Here is a 24,676-nt window from a genome sequence, read left to right on the forward strand (position 1 = left end):
TTATTTGAGTTGTTTTTATAATATTTGATTGTAGACTGTTTAATGGTCATTGTACTTGTACTGTTTGCTCGTCAGTACCTGCACGTCTCGGGGTCGTCGATGGGGATGACGGTGTCTGCAGGGGCTGATGGGACTTTGGCTCTGTGGAGAGAAGCTCAGTGTAAGATGTCTGATGAAGACGCCAGGTCAGGTGTGTTTGTGGTCACCTGTGGTTGATGAAGCTGTGCGGTCCGCCGTGAGCTCCCAGACTCGCCTGGCTCATCTCTCTCTCTCTCTCTCGCTCGCGCCGGCGCCGCGGGGACTCGTGAGGTCTCTGTCAGGTCCTGTACGGAGAGAGTGAGCGCTGCTAATGAGGCCGAAGCGGTGTCGGTGGTCTCGGTGTTATTGTCGGTGTTTACCAGGTAGTTGTTGTTGAGGAACCCGGCGGCGCGGCCCATCGCCTCGTAACACAGAGAGGAAGAGGAGGGTGAAAGAGGCTGCTGATGAAGGAACCTGGTTCAACAGAGCTGTCCCGACACGATACTGCTGGGCGCTACACACACACACACACACACACACACACACACACAGAGAGAGAGAGAGAGAGAGAGAGAGAGAGACAGAGAGAGAGAGAGAGAGAGAGAGAGAGAGAGAGAGAGAGAGAGAGAGAGAGAGAGAGAGAGAGAGAGAGAGAGAGAGAGAGAGACAGAGAGAGAGAGAGAGAGAGAGAGAGAGACAGAGAGAGAGAGAGAGAGAGAGAGAGAGAGAGAGAGAGAGAGACAGAGAGAGAGACAGAGAGAGAGAGACAGAGAGAGAGAGAGAGAGAGAGAGAGAGAGAGAGAGAGAGAGAGAGAGAGAGAGAGAGACAGAGAGAGAGAGAGAGAGAGAGAGAGAGAGAGAGAGAGAGAGAGAGATCAGAGAGAGAGAGAGAGAGAGAGAGAGAGAGAGAGAGAGAGAGACAGAGAGAGAGAGAGAGAGAGAGAGAGAGAGAGAGAGACAGAGAGAGAGAGAGAGAGAGAGAGAGAGAGAGAGAGAGACAGAGACAGACAGAGAGAGAGAGAGAGACAGACAGAGAGACAGAGAGAGAGAGAGAGAGAGAGAGAGAGAGAGAGACAGAGAGAGAGAGAGAGAGAGAGAGAGAGACAGAGAGAGAGAGAGAGAGACAGAGAGAGAGAGAGACAGAGAGAGAGAGAGAGTACACACACACACACACACACACACACACAGAGAGAGAGACACACACACACACACAGAGAGAGAGAGAGAGAGACACACACACACAGAGAGAGAGAGAGAGAGACACACACACACACACATTAGACATGAGTAAAGGCACATTTACTTCTATAGCTCTTTACACAGTTCAGATGAATACATGTTCTTCAGTAACGTTAAAAGAACGTTCATTCAGCGGCATCTTTAAGGACGTTTACAAACATTCACTGAATCCTTTCTACATCGTTTATGAAATGTTTTTTTGCTACTTTTTTAAAACAGTTCAAACGTGACAATCAAGTTATCTTTGAGACCTTGACTCTTTTTTATGGGCATTATCTTTGCATTCACGCATTTGTGGTATTTATTTATTTTTTTTATTTTTATTTTCTTTGCGTTGCATTTGATTATGTGCACTTTGGTCAGCTTTGCTGCTTCTAAATATGCTATATTTATATTTATATTTCACTTCATTTCGAGGAGTGAGAACCATAAAAGCACAAGTGACCGACTCCACAGGAGGGCTGAAACTAAAATTACTGTAAATCATTTATAACAAAGATTAGCACATTCAGTATAATTTTGAGAAATATCAAAAGCTCATTGAGAGCTTCATATTTATCTTCTGGTTCTCTCATTTTCTTGTATTATTGTTTCTAACTGTATTATGTTTTATTTGATGCGTTACATTATAAACATCTATTGTCTATTTCTACAAATATAGCTGTGTTCTTACGACTGCTTCTGAGCTCCAGAGACACATATACATTTGGATTTAGATTAAGATTAATTTAGATCTTCAGATTAGCGTTTCTGACTAATAAAAAAAATTCAAATCAGTGAAAACCAAGAACAAATAAAATGCATTATACATAGCATTTAAATAGGGATGTGGATATCATAAAAAACTGCGTTCAAGAAGCTGTTTCACTCACATTACATTATCCAATTTCCATTTAGTGCCAACTTTAAATAAAATCAATATTGTTAATTCAATATTTCCCGCCACAAGTTCCTGTCTTAACAGGAAGCACAATGCGATTAAGCAGCATTAGAGGATGAAGATCTGTGTCTACCTCAGTCTGTGCTTTAGTGCAGGGCACGGGAAGACACGCCCCCTTCAGGCTCGGCTCCGCCTCCTGGTCAGAGTGGGCGTCGCCAGACACAGGCTGCTCTCGAGGAGTGGAATCAGCTGAAATACGCCAGAAATACTCCTGAGACACGTCCTGAACCTGAGGAGGCTCTTCCCAAACACCTACAACACACACACAGTTCAGAAACCGTCTGTCGCCATAGCAACCACTGTTTCCCGCTACACATGGGACAAATATAAAGCTGTGCATGACTTCAGACAGAAACACTACTGCTCAAAAGTTTAGGGTCAGAAAGATTGAGGATTTTTGTGAAAGAACGTAATATTTTATTCATCAAAGGCATTTCTTTTCAAATAAATGTTGCTCGTCTGAACTTTCTATTCATCTGTGATTCCTGAAAAATAAAACGTAACCTGCTTTTCTGGACAGCACAACTGTTTTCAACATTGATAATATATGCTTTGAGCAGTAAATCAGCACAAACTTCACTGTACATGTGATTAAATGACTGCAGCCTCGCTGAGAAGAGCTTTTCAAAACACTGAAAATTCAGCCGCATCCCAAGGATAAATTACATCTGAACATATATTCTCACGGAAATGGTGATTTGAAAGTATAATAATATTGTATATTATTTATAATACTTAATGATATTCATAACATATTCATATCATAATATGTGTAAGCATTTTTGATTAAATAAACGCAGAAAGGGTTTTAAAAACACTGAAGACTGGCGAACGACACCAAAAATTCAGCTTTGCATCACAGAAATAAATGACACTTTACAATTTAGCTCCAAAACAAACGGCTGATTTAAATGCGAATAATATTTCAGAATTTGCATGCACCTGTGTCCTGAGGCGTCTCCACGGACGGGCTCTCCTGGGACAGCGTGGTCCAGCTGGAGTCCTCCTCCTCCTCCTCCTCCTGCTTCTCGGGTCTGGCCGGGCGTTCGGGCGACTCCTCCGGCTCGTCTCCTCTCAGCTTCAGGCGCAGGCCGAGGCGCTCGTTGTTGGGCCGGAGCGAGTGCTCGTGGACCTCCAGCGTCTCTCCGGGACTCTCCTCCTCCTCCTCTTCCTCACTGGCCAGCAGGAGCAGGTGGTTCTGAGGAAGAGTGAGGTGCACCTCCACATGGTTCTCTTTGGCCCAGGTCTGCGCCTCTGGTTTGGGCAGGAGGTGCTTCTCCTCGGGCTGGAGTGTCTTTTTTCGGGGCTGTTGGGCGCCTCCTCTTCTCGATGGTACTCTAGAAAGCTCTTGGTCCTTCCTCCGGATGGGGTTCTTCTGGTTGTCCTTCCTCGAGCCAGTCCCAGCTGCTCCTCACCAGGTTCTTGTCGTTCTTGTTGAGGTCCAGCTGCTCCTCTTTCAGCTGCAGGTTGGTGCCGTTTTTGGCCAGTTTGGGATTGGAGGTGAGAAGGAGAGCGAGGAGCAGTAGAGGGACGAGGACGAGGCGGATTTTGTGGGGCGGGTTTTCGTTCGAAAGGGGCGTGGCTTTGCGTCAGAGGGCGCGGGTTTTGGCTCAAGCCCATGGCATTTTGGATGTTGGTCAGCGCATATTTCTGTCGGCTCTTTGAACTCGTTTCCTTGAAACGGCGACCACGCCCTCCTTAATGGTGTCGCAGCTGAGCTGCTGGTTGTGGGAGGAGCGTAAGTTGAGCGAGGTGGGCGGGTCAGCAGAGGGCCGCTGTGATTGGTGGATTCTATGGTCGATGCGCTGCGTCTGAGGGAGGCTTCTGCAGCGACATCATGGCAAAAGATTAATCTGCTGCGAAGAGAAAGACAACGATGGTTAGTTCCTGTCTGGGAGAGCATGTCCACATATATTTACCAAAGGAAAACAATCACATCCGAAATATCACATATAAACTCTTGTTGATGTCTCCTGGACAGCCATGAGATTCATTACGATTTTTACTCTTTCCTGTTTCTCTCTAGAACTCATTTTATGATTCATTATTAATCCTTATGTATCATTATTAACCATTTAATAATTTCATGTATAAATGCTTTAATGTAAACACAAGTCTTTGAGATCCCTGAACTCTGATTAGTCAGATCTCTGCTCCTCACGTTACTCAACAGCTACTGGATTGGATTTTATCTTCTGCACTTTTAATGGTAACAAAAGCTGCTCACATTGACTTCTATTTTGATTTATATCCTCATTTTTATTTTGTTCAGGCCTATATAACATTGCATTCAAATTATTGAGTTTTCAAGGGGTTTTTGTTGTTATATGTGCACAAAACAAAAATGTATGCCACTTATGATAATAATTCTATATTAAACAAGACTTGAAACAAGATATAAAAGCAAAAATAAATAACTACAGTGTAGTATAGTGTTGCAATAATTCTGAGTGATTATAATGCATCAAAAACATCTGAAAAAATAACACATGCTAAATCTGATTATAGTCTCATATGCAATAAAAAGTTAGGATAGAATATGACAGCAAAAGTGCAGGACTATAGCTTTATTATAGACACTATGGTATTAAAAATATAGCATATTTTAAGGCCTATATAATATTGCATTTAAATTATTGAGTTTTTAAGGGTTTTTTTGTTATTTATTGAAAGAAAACACACCCCAAAAGTAGTCATATCTTGCACACAACAAGCTCCTTCTCATTAAAAGAGAGTCATAAATCATCTCTATCGTTTAAGACTAAATAAAGGTGTTTATATTTATAAACACAACTGAGAATGAGCAGTATGTTATTTTCACTGTGTTTGTGACCTGTTCACCTTTACATGAACTGCACAGTCAGCTCAGCGTCTCACGTTAAACCACACACACACACACACACACACACACACACACACACACACACACACACACACACACACAGCTGCATGACGGACTGGGCTGGAAAATGTGTTTACTGCAGATTTCCACTAAAGATCAGTGTGATTATACAGCATTATTCAGCAAAACAACCTGCATGCAACACACACAAACACACACGCACACACACGCACACACACGCACACACACATTATGTGTGTGTCAGTCTCCACATGCGTGACTGTTTTTCTGTGCATCAGCCAAACGGTGTTTTGACTGATCGCAACCCTGATACTGTACTCAGAACGATGTTATTGTGTTAAATATGAAGTTATTTAAGAGGACAAGAGATATTAAACACATATTTGCAGAAAATCATGAGAATTAAACACTTTTTACACACTTACTGAGTCTGTAAAATATTCTGATGTGAAATAAAATAGAACAGTAAAACTCGGTGAAGTAAAGTGCAGAATCGCATAATAAAATAGAATAATAATAATTTGTAAAATAGTATGAAAATCTGAAATAGAATAGCAAAAATGCAAGACTATAACTATAAAATAACTTAAACTGTAGTTGCATAATACAGAAAAAGACTCTTCCTCTTGTATGCAATAAAATGTGAAATAAAATACAGCAGAAATGCAAAAACGAATTATAATGCAATCAAATTTAAACAGCAAGACTTAAGTAGTATTAAATAGAAATTAGTGCATATTCTTATTTTAATCAATTATTTAGTTAAGATTTGAATTAGAATATACCAGTAAAAAAGATTAAGATTCAATAACTTCAGTAAATAAGATCAAATAATTTTTTTAAATTCGATTATAATCCTGTAAGCAAGGCTCGGGAATAATATATATACAGTATTGCACAAAACAAAAATGTTTGCAACTTATGATAATAATTCTATATTAAATAAGACTTGAAACAAGATATAAAAGCAAAAATAAATAACTACAGTGTAGTGTTGCAATAATTGCACATTCTGAGTGATTATAATTGTGCAATAAGACTTGAAAATGAAAATAAATGAAAATTAATATTACATTAACGCATCAAAAACACCTGAAAAATAACACATGCTAAATCGGATTATAGTCTCATATGCAATAAAAATTTAGGATAGAATATGACAGCAAAAGTGCAGGACTATGACTTTATTATAGACACTAAGGTATATTTTAAGTCTGATTATAATCCTAACCGCAAGAGAATCTGATTTCTAATACAGTACAGTATTGCATAACATAAACTATTATTCATTCAACTCTATGATTAATCATATGCAATAAAGTCTGAAACAGGATACACCGGCAAAAATGCAAGACTTAGTCTAATAACTCTGCTACAGTACAGTATGGCAATAATTGCATGTACTGACTAATAACAGATCATATTTGCAATAAGATTTAGTACAAAAAAATGCAATAACTAGCCTACTAGCGCATAATACAGCAAAAGACAGCAATGCAAACAAATCTCTGATTATAACCCTATATGCAACAAGCAAAAGCTCCACGGAATACAGCGGAAACACTGCAATATTTCCCGAAGTTTGATGAAAATGCAGGCATGACATCATGATGCACAGAAGTTGTTTGTCCTCCTGCTCGCGACCGGCCCAAAGCACTCGATGGATGACGCACGGCTCAACTTAAACACAGTCTGCAACAAATGCTCCGCGCATCATCCTCCTCATCCTCATCCCCATCCTCATCCTCCTCATCATCACCCCACGCGTTACCGCGCACAGACGCGCGCGCGCTGCTGCGCGACACCGACGTGACGGCGAGAAGTGTCAAGTCACGCTCTCGTAGCGCGATGAACTTAACGCGCGCGTCAGTTCTGTGAAGTTGCGGCACCGAAGACGCGTCGCATCAATCGGAGCGATCGATAAATGTGTGCGAGGGGGCATGACGTCATGCGCCCGGAGACTGTCACTCACCAGCTCGTGCCGCTCGCGCCGCTCTTCTCTCGCCTGGAGACGCTGATGCGGAGCCGCGAGGTGACGCCCGCTTTTAAAGCCCAGACGCCCGCAATCTGAGACCGCTCCTCCGCTCTCTCCGCACCGCGTACAGGCTGCGCGCCTCTCCGCGCATGCGCACCCGCGCCGCTGCCGCTGTGTACGCGCGCACTGACCAATCAGAGCGCCGAGCGCGAGGTGCCTTATGAATATTAATCAGGTCGCTCTGACATTGCGTCGCGAGTTTCCTAGCGCGTCCAGAAACTGATTTAATATTCATGAGGCGCGTAGAACGATTGGAGGAACTAAGCGTCGACCCACCTTTTTTAGTTTCTTTGCACATCATACCAAGAGAGAGAATAACAACCACGAAATTGAAGATTTTTGCTGTTGTTTTATTTATGCTTTGTTTCCTTTCCCTTTTCAATAATGTTTGTTACTCTCCTGCCTAGACAAAAAAAAAAAGATCTAACAATTACTTACATAGTAATTCAACTTTTTTTGGAATCAATCTAACAAAATCAATTCATCAGTCTTATTCAGTTATAATGATTCACGATGGAGCTGTAATTGAAGTGCATTTTTACTCTTAGTTTGTCTTGGATAAGAAAAACAAGAAGCCTACTTAAGATTGTACACACATTAAATACAGTGTGTATAAAGCAGCCTCTTTTAGAGGCAGAGCAATGTTTATACTCACTATAATTAGTATTATTTAAATTATTTTTAAAAATCTATATTACTCATGCAATAATGTACTGTAAAAATAAGCAAAATTCTTTTACAAATTATTAATTAAAAAGTATTTAATAAAAGAGTAATAATCTTTACTATAGTCGTTATTATATGAATTTTAAAATTAAACAAATAATGAACAAATATTACTAATGCAATATTCAAATTATTTTCTGGGGTGACTTACATAATGCAGTTAGATTTTGGAACGGGGAACAGGAAGTTCAAGGGGTTGGGGGTCAGAGGTCAATGAAAAAAAGAGGGCAGTCTCACTGGATTCGTGAAAACCCCGTTTTTGCATCAAAAGAGCGCTGTGTACTGAAAAATAGAGAAGTACACTAAAATGTCCTAGCTTATGTATTGTTTTATTCTTTTACTTTTATTCATTTGATGTTGCTATTCGTGTGTGTGCACTGGACCTCACCCAGACATATTCCACAATAACATACTTTAGTCCCGTTTATAACAGCAATATTATGGTTTTAAGTTGGACCCAATCAACAGCTAAGAAATATGTTTTCATTTGTAAATAATCCTAAAAATAGATGAGAATGGTCTACATCTACGGTGAGTGTTTGAAATTTGGGAAATTAAAAATGATGTTCAGACTAGTGTTTTGGTGCCTTCTTGAGTCTTAAAAAACAACAGCAACAACAGTCTTGGAAAAAACCCCTACGGCACCAAACCCGTCCAGCAGGGGCCACTTCACTGAACACAGGCTTTTCAGTGTCTGTGCTGCTTAGGTGTTTTATGTTTTCATAGTGCATGAACAAAAATGTGCTGATCTTTATTTTGAACATGAATACACCTCAGGTTATAGGTTTCATATAACAGGAGTTTTTTTTTACTGATTGTCTTCATGCTTTAATAAGTGTAAGCAAAGCAATGCAGTTTTGATAGTAATGTTTTTGATTTGTGTTAAAAAGGAAAGGTTTTGGTTCTTAGAATAGACAACGGTTGTTTCGATTATTCTAAATAACACAGTGATAATAATGAGAATAAATGCGTTGTAAAATGTGGACTATGACAGGCAGGCTGTTGCAATTAATGCATACCGTGTTCCCCTTTGCATGCATTTTTGTTTGCATTATGTTGCATCTAACGAAAACACAAGAATAATATGCTTTGTACTTCAAACATTTTGTTTATTTGCAAGGTTTTTTTTCTTATTTGCAGATGTCATGAAAGCACTCATTCCAGAGCGCTAATGATATAACTTCTAACAGACCCTCATAAAACTGGTTAAAATATGAATATAGTTTACAGGAATGAGAAACTAACCTGTGTGATTTTACGGGAAAACACAAAACGATATTTGATAATACCTAGAATATCAAAATCGACTGCTTTTCCTATCTAGCACCTAAACTTTGGAGCAATCTCCCTAACACTGTTCAGGAGGCAGACACACTCGTTCAGTTTAAATCTAGATTAAAGACACATCTTTTTAACTTAGCCTACACATAACACCCCAACACACTTTTATTATTCAAATCCGTTTAAAGGATTTTTAGGCTGCATTAATTAGATCGGGAACACTCCTTATAAAACAAAATGTACTTGTGACATATAAAAAAAAAAAAAAAAAAGGCATTCACGCTAATATTAGGGTGTTTGTTAGAAGAAATAGCCATGAAACAGTGTCTTTTGGGTGTTTTAAAGTGTTTTTTATTTATTTGAAAATCAAGTCTCAGTTTACTATTCTCACAAAAACGAAAAGCAGTTAGTTGAAAATGAAATGAACAAAGAATCACACAGCTGCTGACTACATGGAAAGAAAACATTAGCAAAAATGAATTTAACATTATGAAAGAATTTTCAGAAAAGTGGACTCGAGTGACCCAAAGAATGATGAGTGTTCTCGGTAGGAAAGTTTATTTGCGGCTTAAAGTATTCAAGAAAAAATGTCCTCACAAATGTTATTTTTATTGGGTCAAGGAAAAATGACAATATATATGAGAAAAGTGACACTGAAAAGAATTCTGATAAAGATTTCACAATTTTGGTGAAGTCAAGAATTGTAATTGATTTCCATTACTCTAAATATATATATATAAATATATAGTAAATCTATCCACAGCTAACTCTCTCTAACTCAAACTTTATAATCACAGACTGAAAGCTGCATTTCTATGACTTTTGAACAGTAAAGGCTAGAAACCAAAATCTTTTTTCTTATGATTCCTTGAGTCGAATGCTGACTAAAACTCGTCTTAGATATCGCCAGTGGGTCTGATGATCGCAGACATGTTTTAAAGACCCAAAGATTGTATTTTGTTGAATATTTAGTTCTTTTCTGTGTTTGCTGTTGCATCAGGACCATGAGGGACATTTTCTGCAGGTACGTGGTACGTGTTTTAGCCTCATCTCTTGATGTTCTGGGACTGATTTAGATTCATCTGATGGTTTTTGTTGGGCGTTGGCGGTTGCATCAGACTCTCTCCTGTCTTCCGATTGATTCTCTGGATCAGAGAGAGTTTCCTCCGGTTGAAGATCAGAGTTAGATCCAGAAGTATCTGTTTGAGGTTTAGATTATCCAAATGGTGTCTCATTTTTTGTGTGATTTTTTTTTTAGCTAAAACTGTTTGTTTTAAGTTAAGTTTTTTAATCAACGGTAAACCAGACCAGGGTCATTGTTATCCTGAATTAAAAAAAAAAACATCTCAGGGTTAACACATGAAAAAATTTGTTCCCCGGAAATTGTATATTGATCCTGTCTTTTAGTGACATTGTTCATGTGTTTCTGGTTTTCGAATTAAAATCACTGAATACATACAGTACCTGATTATTTTTTTGTGTACAGAAGAAGAAAGGCCTTCTCACAGTAGAAGGGGTTTTTTAAATCAGGTATCTGGACAAAGCAAAGAAAAAAACATAAAACTCACATTACAACTCACCACAGGATATGAATATTAATATTTCAGCCATAGTGCTCTGAGTGAGAACACATTTATGTATAAAGGCGAATATCTGCACATAAAGATCTGGATTCTGACATTTTGCTAAAGCTTTTAGTCACTTTTTTTACTCCATGTTTTAGGGACTTTATTTCCTTTGTTGGTTTTGATTTAAATAACTGACAGAATTTATGTCAATTATTGTTTTTATGGTATTTAATTTACAGATTCAAACAGGTTGACTGGATAAATTATACAAATCACATCGACTGGATCCAACTCCAACAGAAAAATACAAGTTTATTGGTTGTATTTATTAAAAGTCCCAATTAACAGTATTTTTAAGAAGCATTTATCGTCTTATTAATGTTCTAGCTACACACACACACACACACACACATTTGTGTTTTATGAGGACTCTCCATAGATGTAATGGATTTTATACTGTACTTTCTATTGCCCTACACTTTGAACACACTCTATTCTGTGTAATTTATAGGCTTTTTTTTCTCATGGGGACTAAAAATTGTCCACACAAGACCTCTTAAGTGTCTGGTTCTTATTTGCAAATGTTTTATGCGACATTCCAATTTTCCATATAAGTTAAATACTCAACTTTGGATGGAAACCTGGCTACATCTTCGATCATCGCCTTAATAAGGCAAAATATCCACAAGAAAACAAAAACGTTCACCTTGCGCACAGAGCTGTCGTTACACTCGTACCACTGACGATCCTCAAATGACTTGATGACTGAATAGTAATGTCCCCACTGAAAGGATCGAGTGTTTCACCACAGCAAACAAATCATACTCGTGTTGAACTCCACACGTCGCCCTGTGAAAGCACAGAATCACTCTCATTAAGCTCCTATAATTCAAATCTGTTGAAGCATTGTTATAAAAAGTTCTTTATAAACAACAGTGATTTGACCTGACTCTTGAAAAATGAACAGAATTACATTTTGCTTAAATTGTTTGTAGACCGTTAGCATCACGCTCAAAAATGACCAGAGTTGTGCAACCTAGTCTCATAAAAATATGTACCTCTGTGAGCGTTTTGTGCAATACTGTTTTCATGTGCCTTGCTGCAGGTTTGCCACAGTTTCAAAGAGAAAACGTCCACTAAGTGGCCCTGAAACACAGCTTCAATACATGAACCCTGGCACATTTTTATTTTACGTTGATATAGGCATACTGTCACGAATGAACGGTCTGAGGCGTGCGGATCCATGTGCAGGCTTTTATTAAGCGAAGGCATGGTCATAACAGGCAGGCGTCGAACAGGGCTAACAGATATATAGGGAGGCGAAGCAATAACAAAATCCAGAGACAGGCGGAGGTCAGGTCAGGGCGCAAGCGATCAGAGAATCAGAATACAGACAGGGTCAAAACCAGAAACAATAATCCACGAACGATATAACTACAATACAACAGGCGAAACAATGCAACCTGCAGTTGAGTGGCTTGCTGCAGTATTTATAGTCCAGGAACAGGAAGTTAACGCAGAGGGAGTGGATGCAGATCACCCAGAGGTCAGGGCTCCCTCTGCTGGCTTGGTGACATAGCCCCCCTCCTAGGAGCGACTCCTGGCGCTCCACAAAACAAAACATAACTGTGAGCTTGGGAGGGGGTTCCGGGAGGGAGTCAGCAAACTGAGACCAGGGAGGAAGAGACGGTGGGAGGAGCCAGGGTGAAGACGGGAGGAGTCCGGAGCGGGAGGCGATCCAGAACCCAGCCATGATGGTCAGTGGTGGAGCCATGGAGAGGTAACGGTCATCAACCCCATGGAGCCGACCGACGGCGGCGGAGCAGGTGGTCGGGGAGACTGAGGCGGAGAGCCGAAGAGCCAGGGTGACACAGCGGCGCTGGAGGTCCTAGGCAATACCGCAGGCTTCGGCGACTGATGCGAGACGGGAATGAGAAGGACGCGGCGGAGCCAGAGCGACAGAGGACTGAGGTGGAGCCGGGGGAAGGGAGGAGCCTGACAGAGCCGGAGGAATGGAGGGACGAGGCGAAGCTGGAGGAGTGGAATCCTGAGGCGATGGATGGTCGACGACCAACCAAGGCGTAGCCGGAGAGACGATGGAGCCTGGTGAAGCTGGTGGAATGACAGAGCACGGTAGAGAGGAGGGAGCTAGGAGCCTAAGGAAGCCGGGGCGGGTCTACAAGCCGAGGTGGAGTCTGGGACTCGGAGGCGGGACGGTGAAGCGAGGGATCCTTCACCCACGGTGGCGATGGAGACTGGCAGACCCGTGGCGAGCTCCAGGTGGAGGGTGGAGGATGAGTGCAGGGGCTGCTGGGATCCATTGTTGACGTGTAGCAAGGGTGGGAGGGTGGGGATAACTTGAGGCTTTGCACGCAGGCGCCGGGCACTGGAGGCTTTGCACGCAGGCGCGGGCACTGGAGGCTTTGCACGAGGCGCGGGCACTGGAGGCTTTGCACGTGGCGCCGGGCACTGGAGGCTTTACCAGGCGCGGGCACTGGAGGCTTTGCACGAGGCGCGGGCACTGGAGGCTTTGCACGAGGCGCCGGGTACTGGAGGCTTTGTACGAGGCGCGGGCACTGGAGGCTTGCACGAGGCGCCGGGCACTGGAGGCTTTGCACGCGGGCGCCGGCACTGGAGGCTTTGCACGCGGCGCCGGCACTGGAGGCTTTGCACGTGGCGCGGGCACTGGAGGCTTTTACACGTGGCGCGGGCACTGGAGGCTTTGCACGCAGGCGCGGGCACTGGAGGCTTTGCACGAGGCGCGGCACTGGAGGCTTTGCACGAGGCGCCGGGCACTGGAGGCTTTGCACGAGGCGCGGGCACTGAGGCTTTGCTGGGGCAGGCGGGCGCCATCTTGGGAAGCGGCGCTGGGCAGGCGGCGCCATCTTGGGAAGCGGCTCTGGGCAGGCGGCGCCATCTTGGGAAGCGGCTCTGGGCAGGCGGCGCCATCTTGGGAAGCGGCTTCTGGGCAGGCGGCGCCATCTTGGGAAGCGGCTCTGGGCAGGCGGCGACCATCTTGGGAAGCGGCTCTGGGCAGGCGCGACCATCTTGGGAAGCGGCTCTGGGCAGGCGGTGCTACCATCTTGGGAAGCGGCTCTGGGCAGGCGGGCGACCATCTTGGGAAGCGGCCTGGGCAGGCGGCGACCATCTTGGGAAGCTGCTCTGGGCAGGCGGCGCACCATCTTGGGAAGCGGCTCTGGGCAGGCGGCGCACCATCTTGGGAAGCTGCTCTGGGCAGGCGGCGACCATCTTGGGAAGCGGCTCTGGGCAGGCGGCGCACCATCTTGGGAAGCTGGCTCTGGGCAGGCGCGACCATCTTGGGAAGCGGCTCTGGGCAGGCGGCGACCATCTTGGGAAGCGGCTCTGGGCAGGCGGCACCATCTTGGGAAGCGTGCTCTGGGCAGGCGGCGACCATCTTGGGAAGCGGCTCTGGGCAGGCGCGCCATCTGGGAAGCGGCTCTGGGCAGGCGCGACCATCTTGGGAAGCGGCTCTGGGCAGGCGGGCGACCATCTTGGGAAGCGCTCTGGGCAGGCGGCACCATCTTGGGAAGCTGCTCGGGAAGGCGGCCATCTTGAGCAGCGGCTCGGGAAGGCGGCCATCTTGGGCAGCGGCCCGGGAAGGCGCCATCTTGGGCAGCTGGCTCGGGAAGGCAGCCATCTTGGGCAGCGGCTCGGGAAGGCGGCCATCTTGGGCAGCGGCTCGGGAAGGCGGCCATCTTGGGCAGCGGCTCGGGAAGGCGGCCATCTTGGGCAGCGCTCGGGAAGGCGCCATCTTGGGCAGCGTTTCGGGAAGGCGGCCATCTTGGGCAGCGGCTCGGGAAGGCGGCCATCTTGGGCAGCGGCTCGGGAAGGCGCCATCTTGGGCAGCGGCTCGGGAAGGCAGCCATCTTGGGAATAAATGCAGTGTCTTCTTCCTCCATAATACCCAACGTGAGAGCTGACTCCCACAGTCACTAAACCAAACTCAATAAAGTGTGCAAGTGATTCACGTGGACCCTCTCGAACAAGTTGTGTTTTGAGTGGCTGATTTATCCCTCCTCGTGAAAAAATTCAATTAGCAAACAGTCCGTAAATCAGAGAAGTAAGCCAGGTCCAGAAATTCCTGAGTATAATCCTCAAGTGATCGGGTGCCCTGCTTGAGGGTTAGCAAAGACATTGCAAGGTGCATACCTGGCCATGGTTCGGTGAAAAGTCGCTGATCCTGGTGTGAGGTTGCATTCGTCACGAATGAACGGTCTGAGGCGTGCGGATCCATGTGCAGGCTTTTATTAAACGAAGGCATGGTCGCCAACAGGCAGGGCGGCGAACAGGGCTAACAGATATATAGGAGGCGAGGCAATAACAAAATCCAGAGACAGGCGGAGGTCAGGTCAGGCGTGCAAACGATCAGAGAATCAGAATACAGACAGGTCAAAACCAGAAACAATAATCCACTTAACGATATAACTACAATACAACAGGCTGAAACAATGCAACCTGCAGTTGAGTGGCTTGCTGCAGTATTTATAGTCCAGGAACAGGAAGTTAACGCAGAGGGAGTGGATGCAGATCACCCAGAGGTCAGGGCTCCTCTGCTGGCTTGGTGACACATACATTATGTGGTTCAGAATTGAAATATCCGTGAACTGTTGCTAAAAGTTAATGCTCTATCATGTTGGAAACGCATTCTACACCAAATCCAACCCTAAAAGGGTTAGTGCTAACAAATGCTAAACTAATATAAAGATGCAACCGTGTCATTTTAGCTTCCTTTTACACAGATTTAAAGTATTTTGTCAAACGTAGATACACGTGGATTCAAACAAGATCTCCTCGTCTCTCAGCTTCATCTCTGTACTCCGTGAGCTACAGAAAACTCATGGTACAGCAGCAAAGTTTCTTGATTATTATGCCAGAATGAGATTAGGCTATAGTTCCAAAACATATCGGCCTAAAAAATTACAACTTTTCATTTTTCGTCGGTCTTACTATACAATGTATAACTGTAGAAGAATCAAGGTTGTTATAGGGAAAACATTGAAAGTCTTTAGTCATTTTTGAGTGAAACGCTAATGGTCTAATCAGATTCAATGATCTATGCTAAGCTATGCTAAAAGTGCTATCCCCAGATCTAGAGATCGGCTGAATGGATTAAAAAAATGGTAAAACTCAATTTATAACTCTGGGGGAGTGGTGTGTTCCTTTAAACTGAACAGCTGACACACTTAAGACATTTTTTATGGCTTGACAATAATTCGACATACTTGAACTGATAACTGCAGCTGAATTTCAACTTTATACGTGTTCTTCTTGTAATTGTTGATCCTTAGTTGAAAACTCTCCAGCTGCACAACCAGAACTGGAGGAGGTTTATGTATATTACATGTCTGACAGAAAAACAAAACAAAACTGCTTATTGCAATTGTACTTTTAAGTAATCTGCCATAGTCAGGCATAGCAGAACGTACTATATAAAGTCTATTGTTTATAACAATTCAATCAATGTATGAAATAAGACAAGTTGTCATCCAAATGAAAAATATTTCTATAACTCACAATCTCTGTGATCACCAGCTCTTTGCAAGTTGGACATTTCACTCGATCATCTTCACACGTGATTGGCTCGAAATATGAATCAAAACAGTCTTGCTGAAATACAATAAACAACACTAGATGTATTTCTTTATTTAAACTATTAATGGATTTGTCTAAACTTTTATTTGGACGTGCAATGTATGAATATATATATGATATTTTCACACTGTGACTTTCATGTTGTGATGTTTAGCAGAAGTTCATTTGGAGTGTCTTTCTTTTCTATGAAAACATTTACCATGTTTATGGGAGAATCCATGCCGTACATTTCCATACAGATGGGAATAATGTAAAAGGATTCAGGACGTGTTCCGAGCGGGTGCTCCTTTCCTGGGTTTTTACACGTGGTTTTGTGCATCAGCTCTCCCTGGAAAACCTGACGATATGTTTGTGTAAACTGACATTATTCTTCATATTTTTGTTTTGTTTTTTTCATTGGGTTTTTAAATGGATTTTTAACCAAAATATGTCCCTCACCATTTTATTAATCACTATATGTAATACATGTAATAATATATGTAGGGTCTGAACACCTTAGACATCTCTGGATTCACCATGTTCATGATCTTCTGGAAATATTCTGCTGCATCGTCCTGCTCATAAACTGACGAAATAATATCCACGCTTTTAGACAATAATAGATTGTTTTTCCATGTCAACATTAAATTCACCATTAAGTTTGATCACATTTTTATTCCCTAGTATGTGTGTGAAAGACAAATACAAACCCTACCATTAATGTTTAGTTCAGATGTGATTCTCTCAGTGGAGGCAGAGCCTGTCTTCAGAGACTTTAAATCCATAAATAATTGTGCAATGTGAACATCGATTGGTTTGAACAACCTGTAAAACAGTGCACTAATAACTGAATATTTTATTAAGCAGTGTTAATGATAACCGATCCAATGAAAAAAATCTCACCTTTCCACAGTTTTCCTAAATATTTCTGTCATGAAAAGTGTCTGCATCACTGAGTTCAGATAGCATGTGGCCCCCTGATTTCTTAATCCATTGTGTCCTTCAAAATCAGTTCAACAAAGTGATTTAATATTAACATTCTTTTAATGGAAGCGTGAAGTAGACTGGACTTATAGAATATATGTTATCATAAGTGTATCAGAAGTTTTTATTTACAAGCTGGGATTACAATGCCTTGTCAGAGGAGAATGGCCAGACTGGCTGATAGAAAGGCAACAGTAACTCAAATAACCACTCGTTACAACCGAGGTATGTAGAAGAGCATCTCTGAACACACAACATGTCGAACCTTGAGGTGGATGGGCTACAGCAGCAGAAGACCACACCGGGTGAAGCTCCTGTCAGCTAAGAACAGGAAACTAAAATTGGACAATAGAAAAACGTTGCCTGGTTGGATGAGTCTCGATTTCTGCTGAGACATTCGAATGATAGGGTCAGAATTTGGCGCCAACAACATGAAAGCATGGACCCATCCTGCCTCGTATCAACGGTTCAGGCTGGTGGTGTAATGGTGTGGGGGATATATTTTTGGCACACTTTGTTTGGTGATTGTACAGCAGTGTCATTCATCTATCATTAAATCTGGTTTTAGGCATTACTCATGGGTAATGTAAGGTGCAAAGATATGGTAATAAAAGTTTGTTCCAGGGTAAATAAAATATGTTGACACATCGAACTTGGCAAAATCAGGACGTGTGCCAATTTCAATGTCCAGCTAGTAACTTAGTCCAGAAAGAATATACACTTTATTTTTATTTTATTACTTCATTTTACAAAAAACTGTGCTTTTCAACTGAAAGAAACATGCACTACCTGATCTTAAAATATGGCAGTGCTTTTTTGTTTCAAGAAGCACAACAGTACGGTTTTGTGAAACCAGGCCTTAATGTTTTGGATGACCAACTTGATTTTAGTTTGCAAATATAAAAATGTCTGTAACATTCAAAAGTAAAACGTTTTTTAGAATATTCAAGGTGCACCACTCAACAATGAGCAAGTAAAGCACTAAAAGGAAAGAGTATCTGGAGAGTATTAAAAGAGTATATGTGCAATTAGTTGGACTGAAGTTTATTACATTTACCTTTTGGTTTTTGTTCCTCTGTTCTTCCCAGTTTTTCCTTTAGTTCCCGTTTTTCATCTTCTTCTCTTCTCAGTTTTTCCTTTAGTTCCCGTTTTTCCTCTTCTTCTCTTCTCAGTTTTTCCTTTAGTTCCCGTTTTTCCTCTTCTTCTCTTCCCAGTTTTTCCTTTAGTTCCCGTTTTTCCTTTTCTCCTCTTCCCAGTTTTTCCCTTAGTTCCCGTTTTTCCTCTTCTCCTCCTCCCAGTTTTTCCTTTAGTTCCCGTTTTTCCTCTTCTCCTCTTCCCAGTTTTTCCTTTAGTTCCTGTTTTTCCTCTTCTCCTCCTCCCAGTTTTTTCCTTTAGTTCCCGTTTTTCATCTTCTTCTCTTCCTAGTTTTTCCTTTAGTTCCCGTTTTTCCTCTTCTCCTCCTCCCAGTTTTTCCTTTAGTTCCTGTTTTCCTCTCTTCTCCTCCTCCCAGTTTTTCCTTTAGTTCCCGTTTTCCTCTTCTCCTCTTCCCAGTTTTTCCTTTAGTTCCCGTTTTTCCTCTTCTCCTCTTCCCAGTTTTTCCTTTAGTTCCCGTTTTTCATCTTCTTCTCTTCCCAATGTTTCCTTTAGTTCCGTTTTCATCTTTCTCCTCCTCCCAGTTTTTCCTTTAGTTCCTGTTTTTCATCTTCTCCTCTTCCCAGTTTTTCCTTTAGTTCCCGTTTTTCCTCTCCTCTCCCTTTTCCTTTAGTTTTTCCTTTTCTCCTTTCCCAGTTTTTCTTTAGATTCCCGTTTTTCATCTTCTTCTCTTCCTAGTTTTTCCTTTAGTTCCCGTTTTTCATCTTCTCCTCTTCCCAGTTTTTCTTTTAGTTCCCGTTTTTCCTCTTCTCCTCTTCCCAGTTTTTCCTTTAGTTCTGCTTTTCATCTTCTTCTCTTCCCAGTTTTTCCTTTAGTTCCTGCTTTTTCATCTTCTTCTCTTCTCAGTTTTTCCTTTAGTTCCCGTTTTTCCTCTTCTTCTCTTCCTAGTTTTTCCTTTAGTTCTGTTTTTTCATCTTTCCTCTTCCCAGTTTTCTTTTCTCTTCCCAGTTTTTCCTTTAGTTCCTGTTTTTCCTCTTCTTCTCTTCCCAGTTTTTCCTTTAGTTTTTCATCTTCTTCTCTTCCCAGTTTTTCCTTTAGTTCGTTTTTTCATCTTCTTCTCTTCCCAATGTTTCCTTTAGTTCCCGTTTTTCATCTTCTTCTCTTCTCAGTTTTCCCTTTAGTTCCGTTTTCCTCTTCTTCTCTTCCCAGTTTTTCTTTTAGTTCCCGTTTTTCCTCTTCTTCTCTTCTCAGTTTTTCCTTTAGTTCCCGTTTTTCATCTTCTTCTCTTCTCAGTTTTTCCTTTAGTTCCCGTTTTTCCTTTTCTCCTCTTCCTAGTTTTTCCTTTAGTTCCCGCTTTTTCATCTTCTCCTCTTCCCAGTTTTTCTTTTAGTTCCTGTTTTTTCCTCTTCTTCTCTTCCCAGTTTTTCCTTTAGTTCCTGCTTTTTCCTTTTCTCCTCTTTCCAGTTTTTCCTTTAGTTCCCGTTTTTCCTCTTCTTCTCTTCCCAGTTTTTCTTTTAGTTCCCGTTTTTCATCTTCTTCTCTTCCCAGTTTTTCCTTTAGTTCCCGTTTTTCATCTTCTTCTCTTCTCAGTTTTTCCTTTAGTTCCCGTTTTTCCTCTTCTTCTCTTCCCAGTTTTTCTTTTAGTTCCTGCTTTTCATCTTCTTCTCTTCTCAGTTTTTCCTTTAGTTCCTGTTTTTCCTCTTCTTCTCTTCCTAGTTTTTCCTTTAGTTCCTGTTTTTCCTCTTCTTCTCTTCCTAGTTTTTCCTTTAGTTCCCGTTTTTCATCTTCTCCTCTTCCCAGTTTTTCTTTTAGTTCCTGTTTTTCCTCTTCTTCTCTTCCCAGTTTTTCCTTTAGTTCCCGTTTTTCCTTTTCTCCTCTTTCCAGTTTTTCCTTTAGTTCCCGTTTTTCCTCTTTTTCTCTTCTCAGTTCTTCCTGTACTTCTGTACAAATGTAAAACATTTACAGTTTTATTTCCATTCATCTAAAAGAATCCATCTTTTGTGAAACAGTGAGAATTCTAATAAAATAAAGTAACAGTTTGAAGAAAATATTTCTGAGCATGTAGATACACTGCTCCTAAAATCTGAACCAGTGTGTTTGTCTTTGGTCTATGTTGGGAAGATACAGGTGGCTTTGCATCTAGATGCTGAAATGTGAGAGTGGTGCAAAAAATGTAAAAGGAAGTAATAGATTAGAAGTTGTGAGTGCTTAAAATTACGGTTTAATTTCAACATTGTTCATGTTATTGAAACATAGAATAAAAAAATTAAACATGAACATTTACGTTCGTTAATTTAGCAGACACTTACCAAAAGCAACTCACAGTTGAAGAATGCAATAAATTTGAGAAGAGCCCTTATACAAGGTTTCATCTTTCAAAATAATAAAGGGTGGTACAGGAAGGGATAAAGAATAGAAAAATATGAGAATAAAAAAAGTGAAGGCATAGGTTTGCTTTTTACCATCTGCTTTTTTTGTCAGCAGACGTTCTTCTTGGTTCTCATCGACAACAACTGAATCAAGGGGAACATCTTTTGATTTCTTTTTCTTATGTTTTCTCTCTCTGCAGCAAAACAGACCAGATACTGTGGGAGAAAAACAACAAAGGTTTAGCAACAAACAAGAATGGAAACATTGCTGAATAATATATGCTAAACACAATACGCAAGCAATACCGATTTGAAATACTGTTACTATACTATTAATATATTGAATAATAAAAATAGTAATATTAGTAATATGGGTTTGGAACTATTTGATTTAAAACATCTAATAATAACTTACCTATTAAAAGTAATATTCCAAGCACAACGATAACAACCAGTTCTGCAGTATTAGTCATTTTCAGGTTCTCCTTGAAATCAGATGTCCTCTGCAAACATATATTTTCAGATATAAATAGAGCACAAAAACACTTCTGTGCTGAAAAATTAAGTGAACTAATGAAAATGTGAACTTCAACTAGATTCATTTCTGAGGTGATGCATGGTACTTGTATTAATTAAATCGAGGGATGAATATGATAATTCATTTACTGGTGATTTGCAACAATAAACCTGCTACAAAAAGCAACTAAAACCAGCCTAGGCTGGTTGGCTGGTTTTAGCTGGTCTCCCAGCCCGGTCTTAGGTTTAAAGCTGGTTTTAGAGGGGTTTTGTCCACATTTGCAGTCGGGTCTTAGCTGGTCAGACTGGTTTAAGCTGACTTTTTCAGCAGAAAAGACAAGAAGTAGAAAAGGTTACTTAGCAATTACATCTTTTATTACCTGTATTTTGTATTATTTATGTGTATTGTAGTGCTAGATATGTCCACAAGGCAAACTTGACGATTCAGAAATATGATTTGTGGAGTATTTATTTGCTGTGTTATATTGCGCCCCGTTGTAATAATTATTTAGGACCGATCTGGAGAAAATGGGGTCGCTGGGAATGAATTCATGTAATGAATGAAGTTGTTCTGTTCATTAATTTTGTTCATAATTTAAGTTATTTGTAAACGAAGCAAAGTAATATCTGTGCATGGTTTTATTTATTTTATTTTATGATTGTAAATAAAAAAAAACAACCTGGAAATTGTTTCTTTTAGCAAATTTGTAAATAAACTGAAATTGTGAACACCTTCTGAAAAAAGTAATGCGCATTGGGCAAAGTCTTTATGCAATTAAAACTTTATTTAAAAGTTTTATCTTTAATGCTTGCATTATGAAGAGACAGATATTCTGCATTAATAAATACAAAAACATACAGCATGGTCTTTACATTTAAAATACTTCATGTATGCTACTGTTTAATGTTTAATGTAGGCCTGAAACAGTGCATCATATTGCAAAAGACCATTTTCTGTAGCGTTTCAATGTATTTCATTACACTACACCTCTTTGTTATTTTGCAAATGAAACAAACAAAGTTTATTGCTTGAATATTAACTAATAGTCGCTGATTACTGCTGCGCCTGAAGGTCTCAGACCCGTCTAGACTACGGAGGACTGTTCTTGCAGACTTTTTCACATTAAACTACATAATATCGAATAAAAATAAATACATTTTTGCTAAAATAAGTCAACCTTTATCAGCTTTGCATTTTGTACTTTTTCATGCCATTTCAATATCAAGTTGAAACCCAGTGCTCACCTTTAAAGTGTAAATTGAGTATGAAAAGTAGGGGAAGATTCGTTTGGGAAGATTCAGGAGATCCTGTGAAGGCCAGACTCGAGGCCTTAGAGGTCAGGGTCACCTCGTCCTTCGAAGGACGCTGTCTTTTTATAAACTTTGTGTTTAGCTGTGTTTAGCTATCTCGCTGTTCTGAGGACAAAAGGTCAGAATTGGTACTGATTACGTTTCTCTGTATTTAGTGTTGGAGTGCACTTCCACAGAAAACCCACGAGATGGAAGTATTGAGTTATAGCAAGAGATCCAAGATGAAGATATTCTGTTCAGTGCATCAACGTAATCTTTTCACATGATATCAAATGTCGCAGCGGCTGATATCATGTCCATGCACGTGTTTGTTTGTAAATGAAGGTTAGCTCTCATTTATCACGCCTCGAGTCCTCTCTGTATAACCTACCACCTTCAAGCTCCAGCTCCATTTTCACCTCCACGCTTTTAAAAACACTTTATAAAACGGACGAGTTTATTATACTCTCACACAAAATGGTGGATGACAACAGTTTCCAAGGCAGGTTAATAAAATATTAAAGGTTGGGCTCAACTGTGCATTATTATTTTTAAAGATAAAGATTTCTATGCTAAAACGGCTCGGCAATAGAACCAAGCAGGTCTGTATTACTACTTGCAATGAATGCAACATTGCAATGCTTTATATTTAAGTAAAACAGCGCTGTATGTTGGTAATAAGTCATAACGCAAAGATAAAACAAATATAGCTATGATTCAATTGAATCATTAGGAAAAACGATTTATTAACTGATATTTGAAGACTTACCTCACAGAAACAGATCGGAGAGAAGATGATCAAACAGTTGCGTTTTCATTCTTAAAATAACACACTGCATCGATTTCTGTTTTATTCTATAGCTCCTCCCCGACAGAAAGAGAAAGCAAGGAGGAATAATAAATCAGAAATGTATTGCATGGCATGAATTGATTGCTGCTGAAACGTCGGGCATCAATAAATTTCAATAAGGCTATTCGGTATTAGTAAGTGTTTATTCAAAGTATAAAGGTGAACGAAGTCTGTAGGGGCAGGAGTTTAACAGACAGGTGCTTACTTTCACTTTTAAAGAGCGAAACAAACGATATTACTGGAGACGCATCGAAGAACTGCTGCTGAAAATGGCTGAAAACATCAAAAAGCTTACTTGGTCCGACAAAAACATCAAAGTGGTGCAAAAAGCGAGCGATCTGGGTGAGTTTGATTGATTTACTCTGATAACATAAGTAGTAACACAATAGTAAGTGTACATGCAAACACTACTTAGGGATTTATTCAGGGCGAGACTGCATGAAGCTGATCTGACACAGGCCAAGAAATCCACGCAAAACACTTTTCTAACCAATGGTTCACAATTAAAAGTGGGAATGTGAAAGTAGAGTCAAACCGTGATCCTCACAGAGTAAGAACGCCTGTCGTGTGACAGATAAGTGTGTGTGCTTTTCTTCAGATGTGTTCGACGATGACCTGGCGTGCTGAGAGTGGAGATGTCTTGGCGGTCACGTCGCCGCAGACCCGATGTCTCTGACCGACTGCTGCCGAGCTCAGCTGCTAAACGTGGAGTGCGCTTTTTTATCGGTATTTTTTGCACATGCACCGTGTCTGTAGCTTTGTTTGGTGATTTTAGGGAGACGCTGTTTTTAAGTGCCCACTGTGTGAGAGCGAATGGCCTTACGACGAAGTCCGAAAATCAGCCAAACTTACGAATAACGAGCTTAATAGGTTTCGAGGATCTTCGGAACCAACGCCGCCAAGAAGTCGGGCATCAGGATGTACGTGCATTCCCTAAACGCCTGTATCGTTATCCGAAATGCACGTTTTTGCTCATGGCTGTATTTGATCTGTCTGCAGTGTCCTCGCTGTGGGACTTTTATAGAGAGGCTGTACGTCTCCAATCTCTGCGTGGAGTGCTGCGTTTGCACCAAAAGGGCCGGGAAAGCGTATAAATTCTGCTGGCGGTGTCTGAGAGCGTGGAAAGGGCCCGGGCCTCGCTCCGATCACTGTGCAAATGTGGGCTGCAGCATCGGCGACCGAGACGCTCCAAGACTGTCCCATGGTCACTTTAAGACATATCGAGAACGCCCGTGTCCAGCGCTGCGGTCCTGCCCGCCTGCGGCGTGGCGATCGAGCACTCGGAAGGTGGGATGCAAGATCATGACGTGCCG

The 24,676-nt window shown here is 41.4% G+C and overlaps 2 protein-coding genes and 2 long non-coding RNA genes across 4 annotated transcripts; all 4 read right to left on the minus strand.

Annotated features, from left to right (window-relative positions):
- Positions 1–258: 258 nt before the first annotated feature.
- LOC122333597 lies at positions 259–3,817 on the minus strand. The gene is made up of 5 exons (XM_043231292.1): positions 3,730–3,817; positions 3,140–3,601; positions 2,271–2,449; positions 303–440; positions 259–270 (listed from the first exon to the last, which is right to left on the minus strand). The coding sequence occupies exons 1-5, from the start codon at positions 3,815–3,817 to the stop codon at positions 259–261; spliced, it is 879 nt and encodes a 292-aa protein (XP_043087227.1).
- A 6,442-nt stretch (positions 3,818–10,259) lies between these two features.
- LOC122333603 lies at positions 10,260–11,465 on the minus strand. The gene is made up of 3 exons (XR_006248645.1): positions 11,377–11,465; positions 10,567–10,636; positions 10,260–10,426 (listed from the first exon to the last, which is right to left on the minus strand). It is a non-coding gene; the product is annotated as an uncharacterized LOC122333603 (long non-coding RNA).
- A 24-nt stretch (positions 11,466–11,489) lies between these two features.
- LOC122333598 lies at positions 11,490–18,527 on the minus strand. The gene is made up of 8 exons (XM_043231293.1): positions 18,304–18,527; positions 17,166–17,262; positions 16,978–17,087; positions 16,778–16,848; positions 16,483–16,620; positions 16,206–16,298; positions 15,914–16,036; positions 11,490–11,519 (listed from the first exon to the last, which is right to left on the minus strand). Exons 2-8 carry the CDS (start codon positions 17,210–17,212, stop codon positions 11,490–11,492), a joined length of 612 nt encoding a protein of 203 aa, XP_043087228.1. The 5' UTR covers positions 17,213–17,262; positions 18,304–18,527.
- Positions 18,528–20,218: 1,691 nt separating this feature from the next.
- Positions 20,219–23,384, minus strand: LOC122333604. The gene is made up of 4 exons (XR_006248646.1): positions 23,283–23,384; positions 21,123–21,210; positions 20,801–20,923; positions 20,219–20,278 (listed from the first exon to the last, which is right to left on the minus strand). It is a non-coding gene; the product is annotated as an uncharacterized LOC122333604 (long non-coding RNA).
- Between the last annotated feature and the right edge of the window lie 1,292 nt (positions 23,385–24,676).

Source organism: Puntigrus tetrazona, unplaced genomic scaffold (assembly GCF_018831695.1).
Source record: "Puntigrus tetrazona isolate hp1 unplaced genomic scaffold, ASM1883169v1 S000000299, whole genome shotgun sequence".
Taxonomy (NCBI): Eukaryota; Metazoa; Chordata; class Actinopteri; order Cypriniformes; family Cyprinidae; genus Puntigrus; species Puntigrus tetrazona.

Excerpts from the sequence above, each read along its gene's own strand:
- LOC122333597 (XM_043231292.1), bottom strand. The coding sequence starts at position 3,817 with ATGGGCTTGAGCCAAAACCCGCGCCCTCTGACGCAAAGCCACGCCCCT. Across the intron at positions 2,450-3,139 it reads GGAGACGCCTCAGGACACAG|GTGTTTGGGAAGAGCCTCCT; the intron begins GTGCATGCAAAT and ends TGTGTGTTGTAG. Across the intron at positions 441-2,270 it reads GCACTAAAGCACAGACTGAG|GCGATGGGCCGCGCCGCCGG; the intron begins GTAGACACAGAT and ends CTGTGTTACGAG.
- LOC122333598 (XM_043231293.1), bottom strand. The coding sequence starts at position 17,212 with ATGCAGACACTTTTCATGACAGAAATATTTAGGAAAACTGTGGAAAG. Across the intron at positions 17,088-17,165 it reads TTTAGGAAAACTGTGGAAAG|GTTGTTCAAACCAATCGATG; the intron begins GTGAGATTTTTT and ends ACTGTTTTACAG. Across the intron at positions 16,037-16,205 it reads AGCTGGTGATCACAGAGATT|ACATGTAATATACATAAACC; the intron begins GTGAGTTATAGA and ends TTTTTCTGTCAG.